Source organism: Equus quagga, chromosome 14 (assembly GCF_021613505.1).
Source record: "Equus quagga isolate Etosha38 chromosome 14, UCLA_HA_Equagga_1.0, whole genome shotgun sequence".
NCBI lineage: Eukaryota > Metazoa > Chordata > Mammalia > Perissodactyla > Equidae > Equus > Equus quagga.
In genome coordinates, this window is record NC_060280.1 from 51,952,566 (window position 1) to 51,974,642 (window position 22,077).

A 22,077-nucleotide genomic window follows, 5' to 3' on the forward strand; every position below is an offset into this window, starting at 1 on the left:
TCTGTCTGGGTATATATACACGTACACACATATAAGTGTTATGTATTTGGAAAACGACAAATGTATACAATATGTAGAGAGAACACTATGGTTCACTTACTCCAAAATTGAGCTTCTCTCCACAGGTAACTAACAATATTAAATAATGTGTGAAAATGCTTTGTAAACTATAAAATGCTGTACAAACATGAAATCTTGGAATATTAAAGATCAAGTATTAGGCGAATAGAAATATTTATATGTGCTATTTATTGAAAATATAATTAAGCTACAAATATTGATAAGCTATTGTCACATTAAAAATACATTTTCTGTGGAGTATAAGCCTAAAATGTGTTAAAGAATAAAATAATGCCAAGAAATGGGAAGCTTCCAAGGAAGTAGAAGTATATCAGTACTCATAAATGATTGTTCTAATGTGGAAAATATTAATGGTAGATAAAAATAACAAGATGTTGGTAATGTGATAATCTAAAAAAGAAAAAAAATGTTTGAAAAAATCGAGGGCACTCACTGCTTAAGCCTCAAGAAAAATCAGAGAATTTTGTCCATATGAAAGTAGAAGCAGCTTTAGGAAATAATGAAATATAAGAATATTAATAAAGGACTAACACTAAAAATGTAAGTAATCGGCCTTCCGTTGCAACCAAATCCTTATCACAAGGATAATATACTTGACCCTTCTGGTAGATGTAGAGTAAAAGAAGCTATATTTCCTGCCATATTAAATTTTTATGCTTTAAGGTGGTGATGTTAGATATCTATCTCCAATATCCATGTAATTTGTGGTGAGACAATTGATCCTGAACTACGTGCTACCCTGAGAAATCTGGCCAGAGCTGAGCAGTGATTTATTTGACCTCTATTTGACTTTTGTACTAGTACTTCAAACCAGATTTTCTGGACCATATTCATTATCTGTATGACTATCAGGCTTCTGAAAGGTGAAAATATTTTAAGAGCAAGGAATGAGAAAAGGGGAACCTAAATAAGCTATGTACATTTCTCAGCCCATGTGAGAGGACACTGGTTGAAAAGAAGAACATCATGCATGGACCTTCAGGCCAAAAAAAATACGAATCAAAAGCCTAGAGGCAGCCCAATAAACTAAACAACCATCTTAATAAGGCTGTCTTTCTACCCGCCTCTCCAAATGCTTTTCCACCTGTGCAGATCCATTCCTGCCTGTCCAGCTGTCTCCACACCTGGCCCCTACCTACCTGATCAGCTATCTCCTTCACGGGCCCCATTTCTATCCCACCATTCCCAAATTATTCCTAGCTATCCAACTGTTTCTCCTACCCGCCAGCCCCGTACCCTGCCTATCCCTCCCTCTGTCCCCTCTGCTCTTCCAAAGACCTTTTTACCAGCCCCGTTACTGTCCTCCCCAGTCAAATATCTTCCTCGCCCTCCAGCCCCAGTTACTTCCAGCTTTTCTAGCAGTCTCCCTCGTCTACCAGCCCCAGTTCCTTCTGGCCCACCTGACCATCTACCCCACCCACCCCAAAGTTCTCCAATCACTCCTGATTCTGACTCACAGAGCAAGTTATTTTACAAAACTTTTAGACCCAAACATTTCCTTCCAGCACAGCGTTCTACCCCAGCCACTCTAATGCCTGCCCTTGTTCGTCGTTCCCTTCCAGCTCGACTGGTTGTTTCCCCAACCCCTTTGGAAGCTCTCCCTGTTTTGAAGCCTTCCTGTTTGTTCAGTCATCCCCCTCATCAACCAGTCCCCACTCTTTCTTATATCACTCCGTTGCCTGAACATCCTGCTAGTTTAGATACTTTTCAGTCAGACCAGCAATCTGTTCCACAAATCACAACATTGTCAAATCTGCCCCAGGCCTTTGTAGACCATCCATCTGCCTCAGTTCTCTCCTGTCCACCTCCCTGTCATTCTCCATCCTCTTCTTTGTCTCTGTCTCCTTCTACTTCCACATCCTCTTCTTCACCCTCTATACAGGCTTCTTCCTCTTCATCCATTCTTTCCTCCTCTTCACCCTCCTCTTCTACTTCTCCATTTTTACCTCCTTCATCTATCCCTCTTTTTTCCTCTCCTTTGCAATCAGCTCCCTCTCCGTGGTTGCCCCCAACATATTTAGATTTTCCCCCTCCAGTTCCTCCTGTATCTTCTTCCTTTATGATTTCTTCTTCCTTTCCCCCCATGCTTCACTCTCCCTCTCTTTCTACCTCCCCATCTCCTTTTATTCCTATCCATCCCTTCAATCCTCCTCACTGGGGGAAGAAAGTAGAGAAGAGAAGAGAAGCAAGTGGAGTAGAGAAGAAAGAACTAGAGAAGAAAAAGTTGAGAGACGACAACTTTAAAGGTAAATAAATTGAGTTTATTAGATATTTTGTAGATTTAGCAATATTTTGTTTGGGAAGGGTGATTGAAGGGAAAAGGACTATGTAAGAGTAGGAAAGCCTAAAAGGAAGAGAGAGAAACATCCTCTCAGTGTTCAGGAACTTGTGTTAAATACCTTCTTGCCCTCCCTGATCTCCTTGTGGTCTCAAAAGGATAGTCAGGAATCTAGTAATCATTGACCTTGACTATTTCAGTCTGTCCAAATAAAGATATATATGGGTATTGGAGATAGGTATACGTCACATGTGGCCATGTGTCACCTTCCAAAATATTTTCATCCTCATTGAATTGGGAATAATTCAAATGAATTGGGAGTAAATGCACTTGGGATTCACACTAAGGCCCTAGTCAGCTATTTGGTATACCTCATCCCCATCCACCCTGCCCTGCAAATCTTCCTTTGTTCTTTGCTTTTCACTTTGTACATACATTGAAATGTAACATGCTATAAGTTTCCAGAAGATGCAAAATTTTAATAGAAGCTGATGTCATCCACTGATAATCTTTGGGTGGCACTTTTGCACACTAAAAGTAGACTCTGCATTAAATGTATCCCTTCTGTGGCATGAAAACCATGCTTATGTTTGTGGTACACCTGAGAACAAATATGTACACTCTCCTCCATGGAACAAGATCCAAGCTCCCAAACCTAGTAAAGTAGATGGAAATTCCTGACAAGCAAATTTTCTATTTTCTGTCTGCTTGAATCTTCAACTAATTCTATTAGCATTAAAGGAATGCCTACTAGCCATGACACTGGCCTCTGAACTAATGGGTAATGCAGCATATTGTTATCCAGATAGGAATGCTCTTAAAGAACAGAGGACTGACTCTATACATCTGTAGGAATTCCTTCTACATTTATCCCAAACAATAAAGGAATAGGACTTAATAATCAAAGTCATGAATAATTCCTACATGGAGGTGGAGTGCTTTATTGGCACTATAATCCCACAAACATTTTTATTCTGTTGTTGACTGCCTTAATTCCCATTCTAATATGTCTATATATTTCTCCAATATCCTTATATGTGATTATCTGGACATATACACACACATATTACCTGAATGTAATATATATATAAAGAAGTTTATTTAAATGTACTAAACATTTTTTATGTATGGTTCACAGAGCTATAAATAATGCCTTGCTTTCATCATTGTCAAAAAATGATCAGAAGCATCAGAAACATCTCTTATCCAAAATCAATTGTGATAAAGAAATGAAGGAAAACAGCAGGGCAAACTTGACTGCTAACAAAGATGTGTTCCAGCTTAAACTGGAGGAAACTCAGAAACTCCTAGAAGATCAGCATCTAAGCAGTTTGCAAGTATGAAACTATAAATATTTTATTAATATTTTAATATCTGGTAATAATTCTGTCCCATTTTTGCTGTGTTCTCCACTAAAGACATGTATGCCATTAGCCAAGGTTAGGATGTGGATGATGAATCAGTAAAAATTCATCACAGATACAAGAGAAATAATTTTTTAGTTTTTCCCTTTTACTCATTTTTCTCTCTGCTTCCTCTATTTTTTTCCATCATTCGTGCTTAGAAAAATATGCTTTATGACTGTTATTTCCTGACAAACATGAAAGCTATTTGAAAGTGCAATGTAATATAAGTATCATTGTTAGAGACTGGATTATACAAAGCAACCTGAAAATTGTAATCCATGTGGACATTAGATCCTTAATGAAAATATGGCACAATTAGCTAGAAATGGTGTTTCTATTCTGTCTCTAGCAGGGAATTTATTTTGATATTTTCCCACAAACAAGTATAGATTTCAGCTGATTTTCCTGAACTGTTCATGTACTTTATTTTTCATGAGTAATTACACATATTTATGAGATTCTTAATAGGCCAATATCAGGGTTAAATTCTTAAGTTTGGCCTGATTTAGCCAACAACTGAGCAATAGTGGCAAGGCTAAAAAAGCAAAGCAGGAGAATTCTTCTGGCTATGATGAAGTGCTTTCCTGCCATAAACAACTATACTTATGAATAAGATATATGAAACAACTGTTTTTAGACATTAGACAACAGAGACTGCAGGTATGATCTTGAAATAAAGGGAAATAAATGAAGTAAGCCCTATGATCACAAAGGCTTTTTACCTGGTCACGTTCTCTGGACAAGCCTCAAAGAAAATCCCCAGGTAACCCAACTACCTGTCAAGAAAACCCTGAACACTCTCTTAAAGAAGACTGAAATCTAAACATACAATATAATGCTTACAGTGTCCAGCATTCAATCAAAACTTGACCTGTATAAAAAGCAGGAAAATGTGACCCATAGCCAGGAGAAAAATTAGTCATTATAATCAGACACAGAAATTACAGAGATGATAGAATTCATAGACAAGGATTTTAAAACTGTTTTTATAAATATTTTCAAGGAATTAAAGTAAAAATGAACATAATGAAAAAAGTTATTTTTAAAAAAACTAAATAGACCTTCTAGATCTGAAAAACATATCTGAAATGAAAATTTCACTGAATGGGCTTAACAGTGCAGGCATTACAGACAAAAAGATCAGTGGACTTGAAGACATAACAGTAGAAATCATCCAAATTGAAGGGCTGGAAGAAAAAGACTGGAAAAGAATTGACAGAATGTTAGTAACCTGTGAGACAATATCAAACAACTTAACATACATTTAATTAAAGTCCCACAAAGGAAAAAGGGAATGTTTAAAGAAACAGTGGCTGAAAATGTTTTAAATCTGATGAAACTATAAATAAACTGATTCAAGAAGCTCAACAAACTTCAAGAAGGACAAGTGTGCTCGCATGTTCACATGCACACACACACCCTGACCAAAGGCATTTCAAAATTGAATTAAGCCAGAGGGAAAAAAAGATACATTACATGCAGGTGGACAAAGATAAGAATGGACCACACTAACTTCAAGCCAGAAGACAGTGAAATAACATTTTTAAAGTTCTGGGGAATAAAAACACTACCAACCTAGAATTCTGTATCCAACTAAATACCCTTCTAAGATGAAGGCAAAATAGGCATTTTCAAACAAACAGCTGAACACCACTGCAGCACACCAGCGTCTGCACTATAAGAAATGCTTCAGAAAGTTTTTCAGGCCAAAGGAAAATGATATCAGATGAAAACTCAGATATATAGTGATGGAAACCAGATTAGTGGTGGTTAGTGATGCGTAGATATTGACTACAAAGAAGCATGAGAGAACTTTCAGCAGATGGAAAGGTTCTATATATTGTTTGGTATGGTGGTGATGGGCGAATAATTTGTCAAAACCCATCAGACTATACATTTAAAATTAGTGCATTTTGTTGTAGATAAGTATACCTCAATAAAGTTGATTTGAAAACTAAAACACAAAGCATGTTAAGTCCAGTGCAGTTCATATCAGTAACTTACAAGAAAAACTTGAAGTTGATCATAATGTTTCATCTTTTAGTGGTGAGGAAAATTCTGGGGAGAAAAAAGTATAGTTTAGTGAAATCAGAAGGTGCTGAACTTCTTCTGAAGTGCTTTGGAAGATGAGGCCGTGACAGACCTACGCAAAGAGAAATCTTAGAGCCATGGACATCACACTTATGTCTACAAGGACCTTTTAACCCAGATTTCTACATCTCACTAGATGCAATCTCAAAGGAAGCTCTTCAGGCCTGGTTTCCTTATCATTATCAATTAAAATAACTCAGTTCCAAAAATAGACGTTAAAGGAGCTGGGCTTTGTTTTGTTCTCTTAATTAGGTTAAGTGACCATCACTTTAAAAAAGACATCACAGTACTGAAGGATGTGATAAGCAGGGGGTAAACACTGGTAATATCAAATTCTCTTGAATCATTTTCAAAACTTATTTCACAATAATATATCAATAACCATTAACTGTACAAACAAATATTTTTATTCTGTAACTGATTTCCTTGATTGATTTCTTATTTTATTTTCTGGGCTAGAAAAATAATAAATGTTTGTTTAATACCAGAATATTTAAGTTTTCTAAAATTTTTGAAAAATCTTGAGGAACACTAATTTTCTTTCCTTGAGTCCATTTAACTTTTTGACTAGATTTTCAATTTAAAGTCTTGAATTTATTTCTACATTTGTGATACAGATTAATGTATTCTAGATGTGTGTGAGAAATTAGAAATATTTTTAAATATTTACCATACTTTGAAGTGATCGTGAAATTTTATTAAATACTGATAAGTGCCATGAACTTTCATTGAAATAGTTATAGGAATGTCTCTGGAATTCATGGGAATTATTCCTGTGCTGAATCTCCAAAAAGGAGTCATTAAAATCAATTTTTCTCAACTTTAAATACATATTAGAATTACCTGGGGAATTTAAAGATAATAATCCAGTACGTGGACCCCATCCAAGTATTAAATCAGCAGGATCCAGGCATAGATATTTTTACAAAGCTCCTTACATGATTCCAATATGCAGCCAGCACTGAGAACTCTACTATATAGACCATAGGATTAACTTTTATAAAACGATGTAGCCCTACCACCTGTCACAGAGCTTTTAGTCATAGAGCTTTTAGGAGCCTCATTCACATCCAGTGGAGGTTTCAGGAAAAAATACCATCTGTAAATAACTGTTTTTCATAATTTCACATTCTGTTATGAAACCTTCAAGAAACTCCATACTCTGAGTGGAATAGCAATAGCAAAATTATTTTCTAAGATATACCTGTGGCTAGAATAACTGGGTAATTACTTTAGGTGTAAAAATTAAGGCAGACAAACTTTATTGTTAAGTCTTTGTTAGTTCCCTCTTTTTCACCCTGAGGACTGCTCCAGAGATATAGATTATTTATATACCTACAGCGTTTATAGTCATTTTACTCTATTTTATACACCAAGGAGAATTGGACTCAGTAACAATGGTGTGTTGAATCGTTAATTTTGGCATTTAAAAATTTCTGTTATAAAACAATGTTCTTTTTTTTCTTTCAGAATTTTTGTGATGAAGTTAATCAGATAACAAATTCTGAAACCCTCTCAAGCGTAGACAGTCTTGAGGCTGGGGAACATGAAGAAATATATTTAACACTTAATAAGGAGCCTTCCACATCAGTTCAGCAGAATTCTAGTTTCCTCAAATCAGCAAATCTGCAATCAACTGATCTAAGCTGCTTTGATGAAGATAAACTGTCATTCTCTAAAACTCAACATATAAATAATTGGCTTACAAATTTAGATGATCCAAATACTCAGATTGTCACATCTTGCTCAGATATTTTTAGTAAACCTAATGCTCTACCTTCCTGTGAATGTTTTAATAGTAAAGAACAAACTCCATCTGCTCTGAGTAGAGCTGTGGAAAGAGCCACAGATACTGCTAATAATTCGGTAGCTTTTGTATATAGTCCACCTACATTTGTTCAAGATAAAAAAAGTGAAAAGACCTCTGAAACTAGTACTCTGAGGACAACTGACTCCTCTTCTGAAGCATTCAAAAGGGAAAGACCATTAGTTACTGACAGCCCAACGTTTAAATTCAGCAAAACCTGGACCACTCCACATTCTCTAACCCAGGAAATGGCTACATTTTCAGACGAAAAGAAATATTCTGAAATAACTCAAGAAAAAAGAACTACTTCAATTCCTACTTCATTTGTACCTGTGGCAACGCCTTTAGTTTTGCCATCTAATAGACAATCAGCTAGGCCTTTACCAAACAGCAGTATACAGATAAAAGAAATCGACCCAGTGCAGTGTTCTGATAAGTTAGGGGAATTGAAAGATGTTAAAGATGAAAAGATAAAATATTTTAATTGTAATAAGGAAGAGTTGCCTTTATTTTCAAATGACCTTCAAGCTGCCTATATACCTCACAACTCTGATTCAAAAGATAAAAAACAGGAAATAGCTGAAACACCAACGTCATTGTCTAATATGATATCTAATTGTGACTTAGTTGCCCAACACAAAAAAAAGAAATATGACATTCATGAGAGAAATGGGGTGAAGTTTCTTAAAAGTATTTTAAAAAAAGAATCTAAGTACGAACATGATTGTTTTAAGACACTAGTTATAAACCAAGGCTTTGAGTTAGGAAGTCAAAAAGCAGCAGCTATCAGAGATAGTATTGAATTAACAAAAGAAAAAGGAAAAGGTGCAGAAATTCCAAAGACTATTAAAAAACTGAGATGGTTTGATGAAACTGGAGATGCAGAAAAAAATGCTGAAGATAATCATTCACTGAAGAATAGAACAGGAATATCTCAACAGTGGTCTCAACCATTCCACACTCAAAATGAAAGCGGTGCTGCCAACAACATAATTAGTGTTCCTGCCTGTGCTGTAAATTCTGCTGATAGAAAAAAGCCCAAAGATGATTCTAGCTCTGAAAATGTCGCTGCTTTAGGAGGACCTGGAAGAGACTATGTGCCTTTGAACTGTTTTATACCTTCAGATTATAACATTGCTGAACAAGCCTGGCCAGCCTCAAGACAAGAGGAAAGTAAATCCCCTGTATATAGTGGTGATTCTAAAACTCAGAAAGCTAATCCACAAAGAGGTGGAGCAAAAGTAGTTAGAAGAACAAGATCTGCTAAAGTCCAATCAGGCTTTATATACACGAACAGAAAAGGCACTGTTATTCGATCACAGTCTGCAGGCAAAGCCAACACATTTTTACAAGCTCAGGGTAGATTAATTGTACCTCATCCCCCTCCTAAATCTCCATCAAATATTAGGAGTCATAAAAATATACAAGCATCTCAATGTCAATCAGTAAGGTCTGAAAATTCTCAAAACATTATTACACATAACTATTTAAATTCAAAGCCTGTGCTTCCAACAGAAGACAAAGTGAATCAGTGGAATCAAGAAAGTAGTCTTCCACTCTCACGTGTTTGTTCTGACTTAGACACTGTGATGCCATCTCTACCTTATTGTTCTTCTGAGTGCCAAACTTTAGCAAAAGTAAATCATTCAAATGGCACTCACATGGTTGCTCAGCAAGATGGGACGTTACATTATACCCAAAGATGTCCTGTTTATGAAGAAAGTCATCATTCTGTGACTCTTAGAACTACTAAAGAAGAATCTGTTCCCTTGTGGAAAAGACAGTGTAATATTCTGGGTCAAAATGAAAAGGCTGCTGGTAAGAATAAATTTATATATTTTTATAGACAAAATATGTAACTTTTTAAATTCATGTGAAATTTTTCTTACTGAGGTATGGCAATGTGTACCTTATAGATATTAAATAATAACAGCCTTATAGAAATAACTTATTTCCCTTAATATTGTACCCTTGTCTCTCTAGTAGCTGAAGGTTTTAAGAGAACAACCCAAACTTTACTCAACTAAAATTAGAAACTTTTGCCAGCTTCCATTTTTTCCATGACTTTTCTTGTTCGTTTAAAAGAGGGAGAACAAAGAATAGGGTCTGATTCTTATCCCACATCATTCTGTCATTACCCCAATATTATAGTCAAAATTTTATCAAAGTAAGCACAGAGAAAAATATTGTTTAAATTATTCTAAATAGGTGAATAAATGTGGTTATAGTACTTTCTTTTATTTTTCTTTAAACTGTTTGTTAAACTGAATTGTTATAAGCTAACAATAAGTGTGCCTAACCCTCCCCTCCTCTTTCCAAAAGACTGGCAGTTCTACTTTTATCTGTTATGTATGTTGGTTTTCATATGGAGAAAAAATTATAGCATTCCTATAAAGATTTTTGAAAATTAATTCTCTATAGAATGCCATTGCCCGTAGTTGCTGGTTGAGTCCTGTAAAGCTACTTTCCTCTGAGGGAATTGACAAGAAGACTAGAAATAAATTTTCCTACTAGTAGGAATTAATTGCCTATTGAGAAATAGATAGGACTTGGGAAAAAATCATAAAAGCAACTCTTTTCTTTTCCCAAAGGTATGAATAAACCTTAAGAAGGTATAAAAAGAGGATTAGTTTAAAATTTAATATTCAAAGTCTTCTTCAATTAGACCATGAGATTTTAAGGACAAGAGACCTTTTTTGTAATTCATCACTGTATCCCAAATCCTAACAGTACCTGGCACTTAATAGGCACCAAAGCTTTTCTTGAATTGAATGGACACAAGCCATATTAGCAGATGGGAAGCTAAATGCAAAGACTCTAATCTAAAAATCTTCAAGACTTATCTACAAAAACCTTGAGTTTAAAAAATTATTTCTTTCACTAAAGGTTTCATTCTCCTTTTATTCAGCCATTTTGCAGTGTAACTTAAGTTTTCATACTACTTCCAAAAAATGAAAGCATCATACAGATTTGATGTTCTAAAGTAAATAATGATAAATAAATTATGATGGTTACCTTTTTGGGGTTCCTAATCTATGCAGGTTACAGTGCTAAGTGCTTTACCCTTATTGTCTCATTTAAACCTCACAACAAGCCTGAAAAGTAAGTATTTTTTAAAACCTCATTTTGCAAAGAAGGAAATAAAATTGCCCAAAGTCAAGAGCTAGTAAATAGCAAAACTGATATTTTAATCCAAATATCTATGGCTCCAAGTCTAGGGTATCCTCCCTTACTTAAAGCAAACTGATTATGGACTTCAATAATATCTACAAAATACCTTTACAGCAACACCTACATTAGTGTTTTATTGAATAACGAAGGACTGTAGATTAGGTGACACATCAAAAAGACCATCACCAATTGTTTTAAAGGCAAAACATTTGAATAGGCTTTTTACAAAGGATAGCCAAATGGTCAATAAACATATGAGAGCCTCAATCCTCAGGAAAATTCACATTAAAACAAGTAGATGCAACTTCACATATATGAATGGCTAAAATTTAAAAGATACAATACTAAGTAAGTGTTGGTAAAGATGTGTAACCCCTGGAAACACATATCTACTAAAGTTGAACATATGCATATTCAAGGACCCAGCAATTCCAGTCCAGGAGATTATGTGTGTATGTGTACATGTGTCAGAAATTCATTCATATGTAACCCAAAAGACATGTACAGGAGCTTTCTTAGCAGCTTGATAACCAGAACCTGGGATTATCTCAAATGTCCTTCAACACTGCAATATGTAAATAGAGTGAAATTCCATGATTCATTCAATGAAATACTGTAATGAAATGAATGAGCCACTAGTAAGAAAGAGTAACATGGATGAATCTCACACCATAATATCGTGTGAAAGAAGCCAGTCATAAAAATGCATACTCCATTTCTATCAGGTTCAAGAACAGATAAAACTATGCTGGGGGGTCTGTGGAAACGGGTAATGAGGGAAGATTTTTTCAGTGATAGAAATGTTCTGTTTCTTGACTCAGGTGGCTGTGCAATCTGGGTGTGAGTATATAATCTGTATACTTATAACTTGTGCATGTTTCTATAGGTGGTTATACTTCAGTTTTTTAAAAAGCCAAATGAGGTTGGCTTATTAAATACTATGAAATCTGATTTCAGAAAGAATGCATTTTTTTTCTTTTCCAGGAAGGATTAAGAATACCTTCAAGGAATCAAAAATTTGATTACTAGAAAGGACCAAAGATACAATTGAGTTTAACTCTCATATTTTATGGTTGAGAAAATTCACACACATAATAGTGAAACTATATAGCCCAAGATGACACAGCTGGTTCAAAGAAGAGCCAGGATTTTGTTTTGCAGCTCCAGTGTTCTTACCTTAGAACAAACCTAGTTTTCATGAGATCAGAACTTTAATCAGAGACACTGAAGCAAATTATTAAAAATTAGATAGTATTTACTATGTGCCAATCACTACGCTAAGCACTTTACATGTGGAAAAAAATCTAATTCTCCCAACAACTCTGTGAGGTAAATAGTGTTACTCTCATTTTATAAATGAGGAAACTGAGACAGACAGAGTTAATAACTTGTGTAAGTCATATAGCTAGTATAAATGACATAGCCAGGATTACAATGCAGGCATTCTGTCTCTAGTGTCTGTGCTCTTAGCTACTTAGCTATTAACCTTGTTTAAAAAAAGAAAACTCTCTATGTGAGGGGATGGAGGTGTTAACTAACCTTATTGTGGTAATCATTTTGCAATATATATGTGTATCTAATCATCACAATGTACACCTTAAACTTACCTATATTATATTGTCAATAGTATCTCAATAAATCTGGAAAATATTAACTAATTTAGTTTAATTTTTAGAACTCTGAATAGTCACAGGTTTTTCATTGATATACATGAAAAAAATATTACATTGATCTATACAGTTTATGGAATGCACGGAGTGGCAAAGGAAGTCATTAATAAAATGGAGGATGGAATCAAGATTCAAAATCATCTTTACTAACTGAAATGATAAACCAAAACTAATGAAGTTCAATTTAGCAGAGATAACTGTAAAGTCATGTACTTGCATTCAATCTACTTTTTAAAGTTCTTTAAATGTGAAATATATCTCACATACAAAAGAATGTATGTAATATATAAGAACAAGTTAAAGACTAGTAATTAAAAAAGAACCCTGTACCCACTGCCCAGTTTTAGAAATGAAAATCACTAGTATCATTGAAATCTCATATGCTCCTCCCCTTCTATTACAGAAGTGACCACCATATAGAATTGTGTTAATTATTCATGTTTTTTAAATAATTTTACCGCATGTAAATGTGTCTCAAACAATATTTAGTTTTGCCTAGTTTTGTAACATATAAATGGAATCCTTTTGTCCCTATTCTTCTATGATTTGCTTTTTTCAATCAATTTAGTTCTTTGGATTCATTATTATTGATTAGTTTAGCTGTACTTCACTTCATTTGTATTCATTGCTATATTACATTCCATTACATGAATGTACAAAAATTTTTCATTCTATCATTGGACATTTGGGTTGCTTCCAGTTTCTTGCTTTTATGAACAATGCTTCTAAGAATAGTTTTGTATGTCTACTGATACACATGTTGCTGCATCGTAGGATATGTGTATTTTCAACTTTACTAGGTAATGCCAAATTATTTTCAAGAGCAATATATGGAACTTCCCCTTACTACATGCTCACCAAAACTGATACACTTTTTAGTGTTTTCAATTTTATGGGTGAGAAATGGTGTTTAATTATAACAATTTGCATTGCCCTGGTTACTAATGAATTGAGGACTTTTCATATATTTATGTTTTTATGTGCATTTCCTCCTCTGTGAAATGTCCACTGTTGATTTTTTTTCTTATTGATTTAAGTTCTTTGTATATTCTGGGATGTATAGTTGTATGTGTTGCAGTTACTTTCTGCCACTTTGTGATTTTTGGTTTCACTCTTCTTGATGAATAAAAGTTCATTTTAATGTGGTCTTTTCCTTTGCAGCTTGCTTGTATGTATTTAGTTAGGATTTTTTTAAATTTTACAGTTCCAAGAAGAGAGATATTTGCCTTGACAACCATTCTTTTAAAAAAGAGGGAAAAAATCTGCACAAAACTACACACACACGCACAAAAAGTTTGCTATAGCTGTTAAAAGCTTAATATAATTTTATGCAATAATAACCAGATCTTTGAAAGTACTGCTGTATTCTACAATATTTTAGGCTATGTTCTAAGGGCTATTTAAACAAGCAGGGGTGACTCAGGACTTCGGAAGGAGGGGTTGGATCTGAAGACCAATTAAAGGAGCACAAGCCTAGCTGTGTACATATATTTAAAGGTTTATCGTATGAAAGAAGGAGAAAACAGAACTAAATGAAGGGGTAACAGTTGCAAGGATGTTTTCAGCTCAGCAAAAGGAACGGTTTGGGCTAAAACCACCAACAATGGAGGAGGGTGCCCTATGGGGTAATGGCTCCCCATCATATACCATTCAAGCAGAGGTGAGTAATTTAGAGCTTTGAGTAAAAGGTTGAACTTCTAAGATCTCTTCTAAAGGCTGTAATTCTGTAAATGTCTCCAGAATTTTCTCTTACGTTTATAATTAAGAATACTACAAATTTAAAAATATACAATACTTTATTAAAGATTCGTAGCTTTATTTTGAGTTTTGGTAGTAAAACTATCATATCTAGAATTTTTATATGAGACTATAAAGTTGGCCAGATATGCCAGTACAAACTGTATTGTTTTTACAAAAATACCAAGGTTCTCAGTTATTATATTGATTAGGAGATAGTATTTAAGTGCATGTATGTGAATAGAACGCTACATAAACAGTTTTAAGCATATAGTGTATCTGTTCCTGGGATCAATAGTCTACAATCCACAAAACTGAATGTTTACACAAAGAACAACAAAGCACAAAGAAAATAATTGTGCTACAGATCAAGAAAGTACAAAAATGTTGGTAGGTCCTACTTCCAGAAGATTTATGAACAGGCTGAAGGAAGGGAAAAACTCTTTTTTTTTTAAAGATTGGCGCCTGAACTAACAACTGTTACCAATCTTTTTTTTTTTTTATTGCTTTTTCTCCCCAAATCCCCCCAGCGCATAGTTGTATATTTTAGTTGTGGGCCCTTCTAGTTGTGGCATGTGGGACGCCACCTCAACATAGCCTGATGAGTGGTGCCATGTCCGCACCCAGGATCTGAACCAGTGAAACCCTGGGCCACTGAAGCAGAGCGCGTGACCTTAACCACTCAGCCACAGGGCCGGCCACAGGAAAAACTGTTGATGTAGCAGTCATGTGGCCAAGGAAATTTTCACTTAAGGTATTTTTAAAGCTCTTCAAAAATGGAAAGAGAGAGGAGCCGGCCCTGTGGCCAAGTGGCTAAAGTTCTGTGCACTCTGCTTCAGCAGCCTGGTTTTGCTGTTTGGATCCTGGGCACAGACCTACTTAGCATATTTAGCATTTAGCTTACCCGTATGCATGGGAATAAAAATGCTTTTTAAACTATAGGTCATGACTTATTAGAGGATTATGAAATTAACTTAATGAGTGGTGACCAGAACTTTTTTAATGAAATATAATTTTGAATCAAAATGTTCTAGAATAGACACTACCAGAGGGCATCATATATCATCAGGGTAAATAAGTTTCACAAAATTGTGCATAAATATGCATCGTGGGTAACACTGCCAAATCTATTTCTTTCTGTGAGACACAGTCAAATCAGAACGAAAGTTAATAGCACAGAGAGTAAGAGCTAGAATTTTAGATTTTAGAGACTAACTGCTTGGAGCTAAATCCCAGCTTTGCCCTTTACTGGCTCTGTGACCTTGGGCAAGTTACTTATCCTCTACTGTGCCTGAATTTCTTTATCTGTGAAAATAGTAATGATGATAGTAGCTATAGCCCTTGGAACAATGCCTGGGCAATCATAAATGCTCAATAAATATTAGGTAGAACTCTAAAAGGTCAGGTGTTCAATTACTAGCCAACTTTCTTGAAAGTTGAAAGCTTTTGTGTCTTTGTTGTTATATAGATATAGATAGTTATATATAAAGTTTTATATGTAGTTATAGTAGATGCATAAATATATATGTATAGTTGTATATAGAAATATATATATATAACTATAGTAACATGACTTAGATTCACTATTCAAACTTATGTTCTCCAGTACGTAATTTCAGAGCTAAAAATATTTTCGTTTTTTCTCTTACCTGAACTCTTATCACAAAACCACACATGCACACACTCGCATGTACTTCCCAAGACATTTGTGTTTACACACATACTTATAGTCTATGCCCCAGATGAACTGAATTTTCCACCTCTCAGCAAGAAACTTAACTATCCATCGTTGTTACTTTACACCTTTGAACATAATGTTCTTTCTGACTCGGAGAGTTCCTTCCACTTGGGAACCAACTACTCCTTTAAGACCAAGCTCAGCCATTACCTCTTGATTCTCACAAAGACACTCTAGCTTCTGTGCTTTCACTTAATTCTATTTCTAGCTTTACATACAATTTATTCCTTTTACTGTAATAATCCATTTAAATTCATATCCATTATTCTAGACTAATGGACTTCAAGATTTCTTTATTGTACTGCTATTAATAAAAACTATGAGCACATATTGTATATATATGCCATACACATGTATTGCTGTACTAATGTATACATTAAGTACCTTAACCAGAAATAGAAATTTGTAAAGAATAAGATAAAGATGAAGTACAAACTTTTAAAATAATTTTTAAATTTTGTATTTTATAAATAAAACACTTTAAAATAATTAATAAAATAATTTTATGTATTAATATATCCAGTACTTTTTCTCTCATATATTATTAATAATCCTCCGAATGCTTAGTTTCAAATGTCTTAGCAATTATGATGACTTCATTTCACGTACCATAATTAGCTAATATCTCAAGGCACATTATGCATTTAGGGTGAAGTTTATTGTTATAGTTTTTTGATAATTTTTTAATTTGTGATCCTGACTTTGTTACAAATATAATTATACTGTCATTGTCATTATGTGGCAAAGAGTTTGTAATGAGAATAAGAGATGTGTCAGCTCTGCCTTTTTCTTATTCATCTGTGCTTGTATTATTAGTATTATCTTTGATCTATGATTTTGCAAGAATGTTTTCAATTAATCATGCAAAAATCATAGGAAGACTAGAAATATCCATGTATCCACCATTCATTTTAAATAATAAAACATTACACGTACAGTGGAAGCCCTACAAAAGTGTTTTTTAAGCCTCTTTCCCATTTTGTGAGGACTCATTCAGATACTATGAGATATCCATAAATCCACTTACCAGGGCACACATAAAATTTAGTATATAGCAGAAAGCAGAAGAGCACGATGAATGATAGCACTGCCAACCTCACACACTTAGAACCTCTACTCTTCTCCCAAGACCACTGTTCACTGAATGCAATACGTGAAGATCTGCCTTGCAAACTGACAGGGATGCCAGTGTCAACCATATATTGCCATAGTAACATTTAATTTATAATTTTTAGATAATAGATATAAATTAGAATTCTAATATGTTCTTCCTGCACAGCAGAGATTTATTTTGCATGTCCTCCTGACGTTCCAACACCACACTTTCGAGGTCACTGCTCTAAACTATAAAACCCTCAGAAGCAGATATTTTGTTTAATTCATGATTGTAACTGTGCCATGCATAGCACATGTAAGAGAAGCTTATAATGTGGTGGATATATATTGTCTACTCAATTTGTCTAACTTTTGACATTGTGCTGGCATTTGTTTAAGATTCTACTGTTATAAGAAGAAAACGAACTGTTGAAAATAAGCAGAGAAATCTTTTAGAGCAGAAAAGAGAAAACTCTGGATCTGTAGGACAGAAGTACAGTGAACAAATGAATGTAAGTACAGTACTAGTAAAAATCTCTGTTCAATAGTGGAAAATTGCTTGGAAAACAGAATGTTCTTAAAGGACTGTGTTCTTGCTGTAAACTGTGCATCATGACATAACTATAAACATAGCCATTGTGAAGCAGCCTTGGAATCTCTATGCTAGGGGCTTATGGTACTGAACTTATTTGCTGTATTCTAATTAGTCTGTGTGATCAGTTACTAATGAAGATTTTAAACCAACGTTAAGAAATTGCCATTATTATTTTATTTGTTATAATCAACTCTGGAAAAAAACAGATTATTCGCAAAAAGTTATTTAAATATATATTTTTTAAAAAAGTAAATTAGAGCCATGGATAGAGGAAGTATATTAATTATAAAGATTAATATAATTCCTTGTGTTTCAATGTCCTATTTGGATCTGAGCTTCCTGGAAGACATGGCAAAAGGAAAATAGGATGAGTTATATAGTTCTCGGGGGATATCGATAATGATTTTACGTTACACTATATTAAAAGACATTTCCCATTGAGGATCTTCTATAGGGGACCTTGAAGTTCATAATGGATATATCCCTATGAACAGTCAACAAAAAATGAATGACAAGTTTTATAGCTGTTTGAAATAGAGATCTTCAATAATAGTCGAAGCATAATAACATTAATTTAAAAATTAGTGGAGGTAATTCTCAGAAAGCTAAATAAATGTGACCTAAATATGACGTTTTCTAGAGGTCTAGCTTGATACAAGGATTAAATTTTAAAATAATAAAAAAATCTAGATGGATAAGTAAATAGCATTTCACTTGGAGTTTCTACTTTCAATATTACTTCTTTTATCTTTATTTTTTCTATATTTTTATTAATACATTTTTTGTGAAAGTAATGTGTAGTTATAACAAAAAAAATGAACTAAATTTTAAATGCCTGTTATTAGTACCCTCTCTAAATTCATCTTTATTTTTCTGTGTCTTATTTTGTTCTTCTATGTCTTGCTCCTTTGCATTCTATCCACTGCCTTTAGAGTACATTTTTGTCCTGCTTTCCAGAAGCCTCACTTGCACTTTCCCATAGACATCTTCCACTTGCACACCCACTTACAAGTCTTCCGAAGTCTTGTTAGCTTTAGAATAGGTCAGTGTTCCTAAATCAAAATCAGCTTTGAAGTTTAATTTTTTCATCCCTATTGTTTTGTTTTGATTTTTGGTTTTTGGTTTTGTTTCTTCCTTTACTCAAGAGCCTAAAGAAGGGTTTGAGTTACTCTAGCACTGGCACCTGTCACTTTGTGTTAGGAAATGTATTTTATCATACTGGATTTTTCCCAGCCCACTACTTCTATGTGAAGAGAATCTAAAAGAGATCAATGAAAGATAGCAAAAGCACCATCGCCCGTCTGTGCCAGGGTCTCAGTCCAAGGTGTCTCAAGTATATAATGGCGATCATTCAAGGCTATGAAAGCTATTGAAGGAGGGCTGTTGCAGAAACCTGCGTCAGCTACTCTTTAGATTAGACTGAACAAAGGCTAGGTACAGCCATAGCCAGGCAATTTTATCTGAGGGAAACAGTCATTTCTTAAAGTGGAACAGAATGAGAAAAAAGAAGCAAAATAGCCCCCTTGCAGGACATTTGGGCCTGCCCAAAACATCCAGAAGACATTTGGTTCATGCCAAAAGGTCCTTGACAGTTGTTCCTGTCCAAAACATCCATGAGCATATTTGGTACATGCCAAATGGTTTTGGACAGGACCAAATATCAAGGACCTTTTGGCATGGACCAAATGTCTGATGGACATTTCGGACATGTCCAAATGACTGCTAATCAACTAAAGCACATCCAGGGAAGGAGAGTTGTTATCTCTCAGAGAGTGTCAAATGGCTGTGCTGAGATTTCCCATTTCCCCATTCTAGGCAGCACTGAGGCAGCTATCTCTGTTTTAGGTTTTGTCGTCTAAGATGCTTACCTGTCCTTGGCATTAGCCATAATTAGAGGCTTTTGGCTAGTAGTTGTGATTCACCCTTACAATGATAAACCAGCTAGGTTACCAACCATAAGGTAATTTTTTACCTTCTAATTAGCACTTTTGATTGCTACCCAACTTACTTTCCTCTTCCAAATATCCAACACGACACTGCAGTGCAGTCTGAAAATTTTCCAAAATTGGATTCTTTTCCAAACCATCCTTTTCTCAAAATTCTTTTCCAAACCAAAGAAAATATGCAGCTTATATGAACAGTAATAACTGAAGATATATACAGCAAATAAAAGTTTTTTAAAATTCAAATGTATATATCATGAATTTTAAATATGGAATTATGTTCTGATTTAATATTCTATTTTTATAGAATTTTGGACAAAGTGTCCAGCTGAGTTCAAGTGAGCCAAAAAAAACCACAAGGGGTACTTCTAATATTGAAGAAGGTATGTTTTAGTTTAAACATTCTCCTCTGAGCTTTGTTCTCAGTGATTTCTTTCTTGCATGTGTTTTCCCAAGTACTAACATATTACATGACTGTTAAACCACCATTTGGGACCTGAATTCTCCTCACCCTACACATTTAGGTTATTGCCAGTTTTTCTTTAATCTAAATAATAATGTATTGAACATCTTTCTGTATCAAGCTTTTTCCTGACTTCTCCTTATTTCCATAAGATAGATTCCCAGAATTAAAATTATAATACTCGGCATGTAATAGGCACCAATAAATATTTGTTGAATGAAACTCAGCATATTAAATGACTGCTGGATCAAAGGAAATAAGCACTGTTATACCGTTCCATACATATTCCTAAATTATTTTCCTGAAAAGATTATCATTTAAAATTCTTCTGGGGTATATTCCAACTTGAGGTAGAATCACTTCTACTATTTGCTTATGTGACAAGCAAAGAAATGGCGTTTTATTAGTTTTGATTCATACACGTTTTGTTAATAATATGCTGAATTGTTTTGTGTGTATATTTAATTTTGGTGAATTGTTTCAACATATCATTTTTCCCTGTAGATACTGGAGCTTTGGTATTTTCTTACTTATTTCTGAAAATTCTTTGAATATCAAGGATTCTAATCCTTATATTAGTTGCAAATGTTTTTGCTACTTTATTATTTCCATTTTATTTCACTTATATTGTATTTTTACATATAGAAGTGTTGCTTTTCATTTTTCTTTCAATAAATGATTGTTGAGAGCTAATTTCCTCCCTGCAACTAGATATTGGATATACAATAATGAATAAAATATTAAAAAGTCTTGACCTTCAGAAATTTAAAGTCTCTTAGAGAAGACTGGCCTTAAATAAACATGTTTTTAGTCTTTTCTTAGTGATCTCTCCATTAAGTTTCTTTTAAGCTCAAAGAAACTTCCCAATACAAAAATTTAGAAATATTTATTTCTTTTCCCTCTAGATTGCTTTAATAGTTTGATTCATTAAAGTTAATTCTTTAACTTTGGAATTTGTTTAAATGGATGGTGTGAAGTGAAATCCCAAATTGTTTCTTTCATAAACAACAAACTAATGTATTGAGTCCTCTCTCCCTTCTCTCAAGTCTTTGATGCTGCTTTAATCATTTGTTAAGTTCTTATATCTCACTGGGTCTGTTTCTAGGCTGTCAGTTCTATTCAGCTGATAATCTAATTTTCTAATCTTCCCTTAAATTCCTTTTCTCTTACTCTTTTATTTATAACTCATCTTCATTGCTATTATAAAGACAATCTACTTCACCTTCTCTTTGTACTTCCAAAGAATAACAAAAACACAACAAAAGATAATCTAAACATAATGTATTTTTTCTTTAGTTCAGGTAATACTCTAGGAATTTTTATTACCTCACTACCACCATTTTGAATATTTTTTTAAATTAAGGATGGGAAAATACTAGATATACAGGATCCTGATAAATAAAATGCAAAGTAATAGATTTACTGAGTTTCTGTTTGTGAAATGAATACATACAGATATATGTCAGTTAAGTATGTATAAGGGCTGATCCAAAAGACGAAAAGAGATCAAAGAATAGTTAATGTAGAATTTCTGTAGTTTCAGACAGTACTTCTGAGTTTTTGATGGCTGAAAACCTGGTGAAAGCTTCAGTGCCTGAGGATGAAATTCTAACTGTCATGAATAGCAAGCAGCTGCAGAAACCAAATCTGGCTTTAAATAAGACCCAGCGATTCAACATCTGTGCACTATCAGCTGAAGAACAGAAGATCCTACAATCCCTAAATCGTCTCAATGAAAGGTTACACTTACTGTAAGTATGGAAAAACACCTTTTGAAAGAAATGTTCTATTTTGCACTTAAACAATTTTAATTTAAAAGTTGAAAATAAAAATGCAAAATGTGTCCAGATTATCATCTACTTAAATCAAGTATGTAATAATTAGAAATATATTTGAATATACCATACTGTTTCAAGTATACTATACTCATGTCATTTATGATGATGCCAGTTTCTTGGGCAGGCTTAACTGTCTTTTATAATGTATGAATACACTTCCATTT

The 22,077-nt window shown here is 34.1% G+C and overlaps 1 protein-coding gene across 5 annotated transcripts in view; it reads left to right on the forward strand.

Moving 5' to 3' along the window:
• The window catches only part of CEP126 (centrosomal protein 126), a 70,607-nt gene that overhangs the window by 37,284 nt on the left and 11,246 nt on the right, over positions 1–22,077 (forward strand). Inside the window, exons 3-8 of one of the 5 annotated variants that reach the window (XM_046684658.1) lie at positions 1,644–2,327; positions 3,498–3,696; positions 7,327–9,481; positions 17,474–17,586; positions 19,920–19,995; positions 21,613–21,826. In XM_046684658.1, the coding sequence (XP_046540614.1) occupies positions 3,589–3,696; positions 7,327–9,481; positions 17,474–17,586; positions 19,920–19,995; positions 21,613–21,826 (2,666 nt within the window). In that variant the 5' untranslated portion in view covers positions 1,644–2,327; positions 3,498–3,588. Of the gene's footprint in view, positions 1–1,010; positions 2,328–3,497; positions 3,697–7,326; positions 9,482–17,473; positions 17,587–19,919; positions 19,996–21,612; positions 21,827–22,077 lie in introns of all 5 variants that reach the window. The other 4 variants (XM_046684659.1, XM_046684655.1, XM_046684657.1 and 1 more) reach the window with 4 other exon arrangements.